The 13,097-nt window shown below is 35.7% G+C and overlaps 1 protein-coding gene across 3 annotated transcripts; it reads left to right on the forward strand.

Annotated features, from left to right (window-relative positions):
* Nucleotides 1-1,064: 1,064 nt before the first annotated feature.
* Nucleotides 1,065-12,650, forward strand: LOC135771231 (POU domain class 2-associating factor 1). 3 transcript variants are annotated; one of them, XM_065281404.2, is made up of 5 exons: nt 1,065-1,126; nt 5,755-5,873; nt 10,387-10,429; nt 11,376-11,650; nt 11,736-12,650. In XM_065281404.2, the coding sequence occupies exons 2-5, from the start codon at nt 5,853-5,855 to the stop codon at nt 12,048-12,050; spliced, it is 654 nt and encodes a 217-aa protein (XP_065137476.1). In that variant the 5' UTR covers nt 1,065-1,126; nt 5,755-5,852; the 3' UTR covers nt 12,051-12,650. The 3 variants fall into 3 exon arrangements, with proteins under 3 accessions (XP_065137476.1, XP_065137475.1, XP_065137477.1); XM_065281403.1 differs by lacking the exon at nt 1,065-1,126 and adding an exon at nt 2,363-2,503; XM_065281405.2 differs by lacking the exons at nt 1,065-1,126; nt 5,755-5,873 and adding an exon at nt 6,629-9,186.
* The last annotated feature ends 447 nt before the right edge of the window (nt 12,651-13,097 follow it).

Raw genomic sequence — 13,097 nt, forward strand, 5'->3', positions numbered from 1 at the left:
AGAGCAGAGACTCTCATTGGTTTATTGCACGTTACGCCCAAAATACTCCCATTACAATAGGACCTACCCTTTTCGACCATGCGCTCGGCGCAAAATCCATTTTTCCCGTCGTTAAATTAGCAAAAGTGGATTCGGACACGCCCATTTAGATGTTGCGCTGTGCGCTTTAGACAATGCGCTTAGATCGTTAAAATAGGGCCCTAAGTATTGGTTTATACTATTTTTTCTGATTTATTCTTTTATATTTTCTAAACTTTAATCAATTGTTGCCTGGTGTTGGAGTTAGAGTTGGGTTTGGGTAGGGATGTCATTTTATGTAAATCTAACCCTAAACCAAAGCGACAATGGTAAGAAAATGGGACAAAACAGTTGAGTAACCAATCCGTGAGAATGCCACAGAAAAGAGATCCGTGAGAATGCCACGGAAAAATTAAAAATTCCGTGACTATGCCACGGAAATTTGTGAGATCAGGTTGATTCCATCGTATTTGGATGTGTGCTTACCATCATTTATCAAAATATTTTCTTTTGTGTTCATCAAAATAAAAAAAACTCATACAGGTTTTGAACAGGTGAGTACACAATGAAAAAATTTATATTTTTGGGTGAACTATCCTTTTAGGGTTTTGCATCTGAACTCTACGGGGTGGTTAACCAGGCCAAGGCTTATCCTAGTCCCAGACTAAAATGCATACTTGATCTGCCTTAATTTAAAAACACTGACATATCTTGATGTATAATAGTGACAATGTTTTGTCTCAAGATGCACACCAGTATCACTTTTTGTAAGGTTTGTTTGAAAACTACTTAATGTCCTAAGGCCTAGTCCTGGATTAATCTAAACCTTGTCCGGGAAAACCACCCCTATATGTATTTATTGGGGATGGTTGTAAAGTGATGGACAACTAATTATTTTTTGTGCTTTAGTCTTATCACTTTATCTCACAGAAAATGATGACTCAATAATGTAACTAAAATAACTCCGTTTTTTTATACCACTGAGACTTCTTTGCATTGGACCCAGCCTATAGTTTGCATTAGAGAATGCTATCATGCATTTACTGTTCAACACAGTGTTGTTACTCATTTAGACTCATTTAGGTCTGTCTTCTCATGCAAGAATGAGGTAAGATTTTTTTAACTTTCTGCTTTATTCATCTATTTTTCTAAGTATTGTCACTTTTTGCAGAGATTTGAATGGTTTGTGAGTTGAAAGCTTGCATCAGGAAATTCCCAATATGACATCTTTAGTCTCTATGGACCAACTGCTGTGCAGATTTCTGTGCAATATTTCAAAGATCACAGTTGATGTATGCGTTAGATGCATTTCATGAGGATATATTCATTAAAACAAGGTTTCCTGTTATTGTTGCTGATATGCGTGATTGTTTGTGCAATGATAGCAGACCTGAGAAACGGAACATGATGGGTTTCATAGTTTAAGTGGTCAATGAACCTCAAAGCGTCTGCAGATGTTTCCTTTAAACACTAATAAATTGACTAGCGTGGCAGTTTCAGATGGGTTAGATGAATTCTCGGTAGCCTAATTTTGGACTCAGATTTGAACAACTGTGCCCACAAACAGTATTTAATTCATTAAAGTAATGAAAACAGCACATTTGTTAAAGCAAAAAGAAGGAAGTTTTGATGTAGCTGTGATATTTAGAAATACTGGGCTGTTTGAATGTAAACCGCTTCATGTACATATACAGTGTTTGTGTAGCTCAATGGTAGAGCATTGCATAAGCAACACGAAGGTCAAGGGTTTGATCCTGTATACTGATAAATGTACAGTCTAAATGCACTGTAAGTCACTTTGGATAGTCTGCCAGATGCATTAAATATATTATTATGCATTTAAAAATGCCTTGATTGGTGTTTACAGATAATAATAATAAAAAAGACATTAGCAAGACTTGTTTGAGAAATTGCTATGCATTAAAATAGAGGGTTGATCAGAAATATTAATAAAAATAGTAAATATTAACAACAATGATAATCTTTTTGTATTATTGTTATTATTTCAACTCCTAGTAATTTATTTATTCTTAATATTGTTCTTTCTAAATATAGCATAAGTGATCTTCAATTCAGAAAACCAAAAACATCTTCCAAAAAAGAAAACAGATTGTAATACAATGACACATCTGTGATACTACTGTATGTCTCTCCACTTGGACCACGATAAGATAAAGAGTAAAGTGGTTATGAGGTTTTAAGATCCTCTCTGATTATTTAATGTGATAGATCTGCTATTGACATGCAGTGTGTAGTTTACATAAGAATGTATTGATGGTATTCTGGAAGTGTTAAAATACTATAAGTGAACTTGTGGTTTCACTCCACGGTGACATCACTTGACACTACAGTGTCTTGTATAAGGCAGCCCACTTAAGCGACCACTTGAAAATTATAAGATGATCTCAGGAAGTGTATAGAGAAGGCATTTGAATAGATGTAACAGTATAGACATTTGCGTATCCAAGAGTGCAGATGGGAAAATGTAAGTACAATTTCTAAATATATATATAACATTTATATTAGCTTATGCATTTTGGTACAGTACTGTTCACGAACGCAAGAAATGAAGCAAAATCCATTCTGATAAGTGACCCTGCCTGTAAAAACCCAGCTAAAATGTATTTTTGTGATTTCTACACTGTAAAAAAAATGATATGTATCAACATATATTTTTATGTTACTTTAACTTAAGAAATTAAGTGAAACAATTTCAACTTGTTTTATAAGATATGCCAACTTATCACAAGTCAAAACCTAAAATAGTCGGTTGAATTGACTTTCTAACTATGTTGACAATGCATTTTTTACAGTGTACATAAAATCATCCTACATAATGTAAAGAACATCTTGTAAAAATGTAACATTGATATCTTTAAAATTGACTTAGTATGTCATGTCAAAGATAGAAATGAATGTGAAATCAATGATTAATATCAAACTTTGATAATCTCATAACTACACTGTACAAAAATGCAGCCAAAAGTTTAAACAACTTGGTTATGCAAGTCAGTTCAACCTACTATTTTAAGTTTAGACTTGTGATAAGTTGACATAACTTATAAAAACAGGTCTAAATTGTTTAACTTTATTTGTTAAGTTAAAGTAGCATAAAATATATGGAGAGTTTCGTTGCAAAACAAGATAACTCCGTTTTTTTTACACCTTTTGTCAAAACATGTTTATAATTATGTTATCATGTTATTGTTTATGGTGCTACTAAGCTGTATTTTTTAAGTTATGAAGGTTAAATCAAAACAAACCAACTGCAGTTGAACTGATATTAATTGGAATGCACAACCAAAAAAAAAACGAGATTTCTGAAAAATAATTATCTCGTTTTGCAACGAAACTCTTCATATGTTGATATGATCTATCTGGTGTCACAGTCAAGGTCACGCATGTGGCATCATTCGGCAACTGTTCAGTTAAATTCAGGAAGATTTTTGAATGTTTTTTTTTATCTGGCATAGCATTTAATTAAAAATTATACTTTAAAGGCCCTTGCCTTTAAACTATTGAACACTTTAATTGTTTCATTACAATGCAAGTTGGTAGTAAGTCTAGTAGAGTAGGCCTACTGTTGTCATTTTGGATGAGTCTCCTAAATGCCTAAATGTGATGTAAATATGAAGTACATTTAAACAGGGGCCTGTATTTTGCTGCTGAAGATGGAAATTTCTTCTTTTTTTTGACAACATAAACAGATATCGAACACGAATACAATAACTAAAATAATTTTATGGATCCCTCCACATTAAATTGAACAGTATCGTATAAAGTAAATGTAAATAACAGTTAAATTCATCACAGTCCTGTTAGTATAATGGCTCTTATGATAGACCTTTTTGGGGAAATGCGTTCCATTACAGTAAGCAGCCGTACTTTGGAGCAGCTAAAGCTTGATATGCAAAACTGCTCAATTGCCCTCCTCCTGATAAAAAACTTCACAGCTGCACAGGTTCCTCTTTTTAAACTTTTTAAATCCTGCTGTGCTTGTATTGTAAAACCGTAATGAACTCTTTATATTTGTGCTGGTGGTTTAAGGAGCAAAATGCTATTTCTGATTTTGTGTGTGTGTGTGTGTGTGTCTGTTTGTGCTATAAATGTATAAATCCTAAACCACATCTTCAGTGTCTTGCGCAAAGGCCATGCATGATGACAATCAAGTGTGTTGTTCATTAAAGCAAAAGCCTTGGCGGTTATGGTTACTGTAGAGATTGAAAGTTTGGCAATGTGTGTCAAGAATCTGTGATTAATAGCGCAGAACAAGTCCATTATTTGATGATTAAACATTGAGGACTTTACCCTTAAGACGTAACAGTTGTTCTAGTGAGATACTTTTACTCAGAACGGGGTGTGGAGTAGAGGCTTTTATGCAAACAACGATTAGCAAACAGTGAAATCGCTATCAGATTTGAGAACTGCATTGAAGCTTGCGTGACTAACGCAATGATTTATTTACGACTCAAATTGTGACTCACTTTTTTTAATTGATCAAATTATGGGTATTCATTCATGAAATGAGCATTGTGTTTACGTTGGCTATACTGAGAAAGTGCCGGCCTACTGTGGGATTACTTTTGCAATAAACTTGGACTTCTTTTGTCTTCGGTTTTTCAAATAAGGTTTACGGAGATGTTTGGCAATCTTACATCACCAAACAATCACACCTTCTTAAGTACACAGTGCTCGCTGCTGGAGGTTTCTTTTAGTATTCAATGTTGGCCAGCAGCTGTGCTTGTATGACAGCACACGATTTGTCTTGCAATGTATCAGCTCCAGTAAATACGTTTTTGTCTTTTTTTTTCAACATTTATATCTAAAATTTAGTTAAACAATTTCAACTTGTTGGCTAAGTTATGTTAACTTATCACAAGTCAAAACTTTAAAAAGTAGGTTGAATTGACTTGCATAATTAAGTTGTTTAAACTTCATGCTGCATTTTTTTTACAGTTGGTTGCTGTAATATATTAGCGATATATCAGTAGGACTAAATCAAATATTTAGTGTAAACTATACAGGAACCAAAATTCCATTATGTAATGTCTGAATCATCATAATTTTGCAGAGAATTTCAAGCAACCCCGGCTGTCAGTTTTTTCACGGTAACAGATGTTTAGATGAATGAATCAAATTCTTCATCCAGTCGCCAGTGGGGTTACTTCCTAGAAAATGTTCCCAGCGCAGAACAAATGTGATACCATTTTTCAGTTTCCTGACATGGAGAGACAAGTGAAGGAATTTGCTCAGGGGTTCCTCATGTCATTTGTGGAGGGCAATTGAGCAACAGATCTCATAACGTCAGCTATACGGCCCGTGACATATCATGTGCACGGTTGTCAAATGAAGTGCTGAGTGTGATTTTCAATGTGGTTATAGTATCTGACATGCTTACTGTAATCTGAACAGATTACAGATTTCGAATAGGCTAATTTCAGTGTCCTTCAGGCTTAATATTGCCACGCTCTTCGCCATTGGCTACAATTTCAAGTAAGCTCTTATAGCATCTTTATGTTTCAGATTAAACAGCACAAAAGGTGAAAAGGGTCCAAATAAAAGTGATGTGCCGTGTATGACTGAAACTTTCAACACCTTCTGCCACACCTTGTTTCACTTGGCACGAGCGAGAGATTCTTACATGTCTCCAAGTGTCTTTAAGGTGCAAAGAAGCAACATTTCGGTACCGTTGTCACGAGACGTTCTCACATCTGTCATGTTTTTTTTTTTTGACAGCCTCGTCAGATGCGTCTGCATCCAAGCCGTACCAGGGGGTGAGAGTCAAAGACCCCGTCAAGGAGCTGCTGCGCAGAAAAAGAGGAAACGCTGCCAAAATGGCCCCCCTCACCGCCGCAGTATGAACCCGTACACACACGTGCACACGCACTCAATAAGACGCTCACACTCTTTATTATTAACACCCCCCCCCCCCACATTACATTTTCTTATTCATTGTGTATTCAAGTCTTAGCTTGCTTTTTGTTCTTTATCTAATCCGTCCCGTGCACAATGGGGATATCCAAATGTGAGGCTGAAAAGGAGGTTATGAAAGAAAAGAGCGAATGAATTAGAAGACCTTGGGCTCTACAGAGTCAGCTCTTAGCAATTGTTTGTGAGCAGATATTTGGTTAGTGTCACTTATTTGCCATTGTCGTGTGAAAATAAAGGGCGGGGGCTTGGACAAAAAGGGTTTTTTGGGATTGTGTGCAGACTTTGTATTTCTAGGTCTTGCTACAGTGCTGCACATCTTTATCTTTTCACCACTATTGTGTCACTTCAGGTCATGGCCCTCGAATTATTAACAGTAATAATTACTTACTTTAATAATTAATACAATGTAAAAAATACTTTTCCGCCTTAAAATTTTTTGTTGAATCAACTCGGATTTACAAGTCATTTCAACTTACTATTATTTATCTTGACTAGAGATGAGTTGTATACAGGTGAGTTGTTATAACTTATAAATTTAAGTTGACTTTTCTCAACTATATTTTATAAGTTGTGACAACTAATCTCTGTTGACATGACTTGTAAATCTGAGTTGATTTAACAAAAAAAATTAAAGCAGCAAAGTTTTTTTACAGTGTAGGTCTCGGCAGGATCAATCAATATCTACTTGGATGTCTAGAGGTTCATAAATAAGCATTTTTAAGATAATTTAAAGAAAAATGTTATGAAATATTTGTTAATTCTGGTTTCATACATTTTTGTATTACATTTCTGACACAAAAAAATGACAGGAGTAAAAAATTAAAAGATTAAAGCAATTCAAATACTGTCCTCAACCTCCTAGGCTTTTAGTAAATGTGAAAACATATAACACACAATAATTACAGGAGTCATCTATGTTTAACCGGTTTCTTGTCACATAAAATGGCATCTGGCTTGTTGATGATACCACCCTGACTTTAATTTGCAAGTATTTTACAAAACAATGGTTTAGTACCAGCATGTACCTAAATTACATCATTTTCCAAATAAAGGGAAATATCTGCACGCCTTCCTTCATGCACATGCACATGCTGTGTTGCATAACAAAAAAATGAAAGATGTCAGCAAGAAGGGAAACGTGTGTGGATCTGTCTGTCTTTATTTTTAAAATCAATTTCTTCATTGCATAATTAAAAAAAAAAAAAACTTTTTTTACTTCTGACTCAGTAATTTTCCCCCCAATTCTTTTTACAAAAGGTTTTTAATAAGCCTTCAGGCTTTAATTGACACATTTGCCTCACAAAAAAATCTAAATACATTTTAATTTAAAAAATGAAAAATATGTTCATCATTAAAAATGCGAATGAATACATTTTGAAATACTGTAGACCCGAGGTCGAATAGTGCATCACATCATTGATCTTCAGTAGTCTGGCATTACTAGGCATTACTACTGAGTGCAGAAAGACAGGATTTCAGACAAGGGGGATTTTGGCCTTATATAATCCAGGTGTTTTTCTGTGGCAGTTAAACTATTCCCCCATACAGCCAGAGGGCTGGGCATAGGGCCTATGCAAATCAGTTTGTGGACCTGCCAAGAGGCTTGCCTACCAACCCTCTAATTACACTTGACAACACATAAAAACATAAACATACACTAAAGTAGCATTTTCCGCACATTAAAAAACGTGGCTAAAAGAATGACTCAAATTAGCGGGGGACAATCTCGCTGTTAAATACATTTAGCCTCTAGCAGATTGTGGATGGGCTATAAAGTACCCCCAGTAGATACTGCAAAGCCTCTAAATGCAGCTCTCTTGTAATGCTTGATGTCTGTTTACAAAAACTCTTAAAGCTATTCACCAGAGGTACTAATGGTACATGAGTTTGTGATTGCTTTCCAAGTAGCATTACGTATGATGTGAATAACTCACACAAGAGCTGGATCTTCTCTTATCTGCATCTGTTACTCTAGGGGTAGCTAGGTTATCCATGAGCCAGCCCCTCCATGTGATTTCTGCCATTTCATTCAACACCTCTTTCTTTTTGGGAGGCACGTTTATAAGCGATTCTGTCATTGTTGCGCTGGGGGCCACAGTGGGAAACGCCTCAATCCAATCTACCAGGTGTGGGTCCTTGTCTATTTAAGTGAAATTTAAGTGGAATTACTTGTCCTGGCATGTTAATCATTTTGCAAAAGAAGCCTATTAATATATCTTGACCTGTTGACTAAACCTTTAGATTGCATTTATTGACTGACCAAGATTTTGCACCTCTACTTAATGGCCTCTCATAATCTTAATTCACAAATGGTGGTCTCAACTATTTCCGCTGCATCTGCAACAGCAATCTGAGGACCTTGGTTTGTGTTTTGAGAGATGGATGGATTGTGGAAGGATTTGTTGGAATTGCAAAATATCTTCACAAACCATGGAAATGTTGAGGAATATGCTCACATCTGTACAAACTTTTGCAGGTGCTCGGCCAAAAGGTGAATACAAGTTTAAATAAAATCCACAGAAAGTTTAATAAGTCACGTTTCACCCAACAAATATTGACTCGAAACATCATGGTCGAAGCGTTGTGACTTATTAAACTTTCTTTAGGAGCAAAAATAGCAATGTTGAGGAGTAACTCAACAAAAGTATTTTAATGGCAATGAAAAGGTTATTAGTCAGTTATTGAAATGTCTTATTTTCACAAATTGTCACCTTGGAATTGCAGTATCAGGTTCTGATAATTTTGTCAAAATTGAGTTATTCACATACTCTTATATTAAAACTTATTTACATTGTGTGATGGTACATTTTATGACTTTTTATTTAACCCTTAAATGCATACCTCGGATCTTTAGTGACCCGGGGCATCATTTATAACCCTCCCCCTCGTTCATTAGATCTCCAGATTTTTAGTGTTCCTCAATTTAGATCTTATCAACAACTTAACAAGATAGATAACGAAAAAGGTCAAATAATATCTGTCTTATAATTCATTTAAGGTAAAAAGTTGTATAGGGTCACTATGTAATAGTGTAAGTTAAAATAATTGATTTTTTTCATGCTCTTTTCTATTGATATGATGACTAAAATGATGGGCAACACCGTGGTTCAGTGGTTGGCACTGTCGTCTTACAGGAAGAGGGGTCCTGGGTTGTGCCTGGCTAATCCAGGGAGCATTTCTACTTATTGTTTCCCAGACAGCACCATGTAAAAAGTGAAAGTTGGTTCAACTTAAAAGGTTACTTCAATTGCTAACACCTAAAACATGTCAAGTGAAAGTGAAGTTGAATAAACATACATTTTTAGGTGTAACCAAATTAAGTATTTTTATAAGTTGACCCAACTTTTCAGTTGTACAGTGCAGATCCAGTGTGGATCCGGCCTGCAGTCATCTGCACTGTAAAAGTGAAAAGTTGGGTCAACTTATAAAAAAATACTTCATTTGGTAACAAGCTTCATTTGGATGTGTCCATGGCACAAAATTCAGCTTTTTCCATGCCTTGAGCACAAATGTCTTTTTTCGTGTCACTTGCATGAATTTCTATAAATCGTTTTTCATGTCCGTGGCATATTTCCTGTTTTCTTATCATTGTGGCTTGGGGTTGGGGTTAGAATCACTTTCTGTTACATATTTAGACATCCAAATCCCAACTCTAACCCAACTCACGGCGAGAATAGTTTTAAAGCCGGAAGAAAAACATGTAGAAACTAATAAATAAAAACACATCCTAACCCAAACCCCAAATCTAACCCCAAGCGAAAATGATTTAAAAATAGGAAAACAATACATAAAATGACACGAAAAAGAAAATCGTGCCAAAGACATGAAAAACTATTTATAGAAATTTGTTCGAGTTACACGAAAAAGACATCCGTCCTCAAGGCACAAAAAAAGCTGAATTTCGTCCCATGAACACGAATAAATTAATCAAATTTTTCATGACTATAACACGACTTTCCGTGAGATCATGTTGCAGCTGCATTACAACTAGCTTTGTTGAGATGGACTGTATGTTGTTGTTGTTGTTGTCATGTTTTCTGCACAATAGTTGCAGACAGTTTCAAATCTAATTGTAAAGCCAGGTCCAAAGATTATCTTGTCTCCAGTAAGTTAACCCTTAGGGCGAACATTTTGGTGTTTTATTTATGTAAAAACTTTGAAAAAAAAACATGTTAATGAGACATCCCTTTATGTTCTACCAAAGCCATATGACTGCTGACTTCTTCAGCAGAACGCAAAATATTTCCAATGTCTTTAAAATGTTAATATCCAAAAGCTTCAGTCACTACTCACATTCATTATCTATTAAACATTATTCCTTACATGAGGGTCAGTAAATAATGACAAATTTAATCTTTATTTAATAACATAAACATGACGTTTACAGTAAAATACAGGAATAAAGTATCTTCTGTACTTGTGTGGTTTCTTTTTCAGATGATGATTTCCAACAACACTTTTCCCTCATACACACATGCTGGTAAGCAACATCCCAATGTTTTGTTTCTTAAAAGAAATAGTTCACAAAAAATGAAAATTACCTCATAATTTACTTATCTTAATCCTAATCCAGATGTATATGACTCTTGCTAGCTTTGTAATGGCATTTAAAAGTACCCATTTTTTGAAGCCCATCCATCATTATAAAAGGAATCCATAAGACGCAGTGGGTTAATACAGTATATCTTCTGAAGTGATTTTGATGTTTCTTATGACAAATAGTAACAAGACTCGTCAATTATATCTTAAAGGAATACATTTTCCAGCTCCCCTAGAGTTTAACATTTGATTTTTACCGTTTTGGGATCCATTCAGCTGATCTCTGGGTCTAGCGCTACCACTTTTAGCATAGTTTAGCATAATTCATTGAATCTGATTAGATCATAACCATTGCGCTAAAAATAACCAAAGAGTTTTGATATTTTTCCTATTTAAAACTTGACTCTTCTGTAGTTCCATCGTGTACTTAGACCGACAGAAAATTAAAAGTTGCGATTTTTTAGGCGGATATGGCTAGGAACTGTACTCTCATTCTGCCGTAATAATCAAGGACTTTGCTGTCGTAACATGGCTGTAGCAGGCGTAGTGATATTACGCACTGCCTGAAAATAGTTCCCGCTATTGAAAGTAACCAAGGGGACTATTTTCAGGCCGTGTTAATTGCTAAATATCATTTTCACTCAAAAACTTATCATTTAGGTTTGGAAGACATATATAAATGTACTTTTATTGGTAGGCTTCCAAAAAGAAGGTACTATGCAATGCCATTATAAATCTAGGAAGAGCAAGAAGTTCTCTAAATGTGTTCGGCTGAAGAAAGGAAGTCAAATACACCTAGGATGGTATTAAGGTGAGTAAATTATGAGGTAATATCCTTCAAAAGTCAGTCAATTTCACTAACACAAAATTTTTTTCGTTTCTAAAAGGGACTTCAAGTTTCACAGAAGTCACTCAGACCAGCCTCAACGATTCGATTGTGGACGTCGGTGGACTCTGCACAGGATGGATTGCCCAGACCACAAGCACAGCTGCTCTTCAGCCTCTAGGTCACTGGTCTCCGCCTGACTGTCTACAGCATGACCCCTCCCTTCCCTCCCACAGCACTGATATGTACGTCCAGCCTATCTGTCCCAGTTACACTGTTGTGGGCCCTTCCTCCATGCTGACTTTAGCACACACGCCTCTCTTCACCAACCTTGGGGTATGCTAGAAACCAAGCCTACAGCCTATAGATGTTCACCAGCACTTATCTGCTTTCACTAACCCTTTATCTGGTTCTCTATTAGACTATGAGCAGCTCCAATTCAACTCTGCCTCAGGTGGACGTCCCAGACCTGACGTACATTCCATGGGCCCAGTCTTTATCCTCAATTGCCGGCTCCGTCGTGCAGGCGCCTTCAATGCCAGCGGCTCTTTCTGCCCCCCAGCTCTTCCCTGTGCCTCTGACTTTGCCTATACTCTCCCCAGAACCAGAGCCTCAGCAGGTTAAGTCTCCCCAGGCCCCTGAGGGCTCGATAGCCCTTGAAAAACTACTGGAAGATCATGAGGGTCAAAAAGAAACCTACATCTGCAACCCCTCGCTTTTTTCTGAAGATATTTAGGATATTTGTGACCCTGTCTGTGAAATTCAGATTTGAGTTTCATAATCTAATTATGAGAAGTGGGATTAGCATTTGTGCATTTTTGTGAAGCTTCTGTTTAGATCATTATAGGGTGAAACATATATGCATATGGTGTATATAAACAGTTTAGCACCTGTTGTAGGGGATCAGGGACAAATATTTAGTTTAACTGCAAATAAAATAATCTTTAGAATTTATACTGTCTATTAAAGCAAAAACAGCTTGCTTTATTTGTTCAGGGCGCTGATCATGATGTGAAAAGTATTGCAGAATTAAGGCTAACATGTTTAACCTAAAACCTTACAAGGTAGTTAATAATTGTTTTTCTTCCTTGTGTACGGCTCATGAATCCGTCAGTTAGAAAGCCATCAGTTTTTTAGAAGAAATCCCCTATGGATGTTATCATTTATCTGTGTCCTTTACCTGCAGGCTCAGTTGTCTGTCAGGTTATCACATCCCCTAATGAGATGTTTGAACAAGGGTCTGCTTCATGCTTGCTTTACTGTAAAATCTGCTTATTTACAGCTTCTTTACATGTGACCTTTACTCTTGAACAGCATATGACAATAAATAAAACACTGGGCATCTTGAAATGCTGTGTGGGGTTTTTTGGTTCTCCTTGTAACTGTAAAAAAAATAACTTCTCACTTTGTTCAATTTTTTATATATTTTCGGTGTTACCAATTGAAGTAGGCCTAATTAAAACAAAAATCACCTTAAATTTTTCACTTAAAGTGAGAAAATGTAAGTTTATAAAGCAATACATTTTTCCAAGTAGAGCATCTTTCACTTTTAACAGTATAAATGCCTTTAAGAATAACAAAAAACCCTGTTCTTTTGAGTTTTTTTTTTTTCTTTTTATTGTATTAAAAAGTTACATTTACGGCAGTAATTTCCGGGATTAAAGGTCTTGACTTTCACCAAGCTCAATTTACTAAGTAATGCCCAATATCTTTCAAATTCACTACAAAAAAATTAAGTTGAACCAACTTGAAATAAGGCAACCTAAAGTTCACCCAACAACAC

This window comes from Paramisgurnus dabryanus, chromosome 8 (assembly GCF_030506205.2).
Source record: "Paramisgurnus dabryanus chromosome 8, PD_genome_1.1, whole genome shotgun sequence".
Taxonomy (NCBI): Eukaryota; Metazoa; Chordata; class Actinopteri; order Cypriniformes; family Cobitidae; genus Paramisgurnus; species Paramisgurnus dabryanus.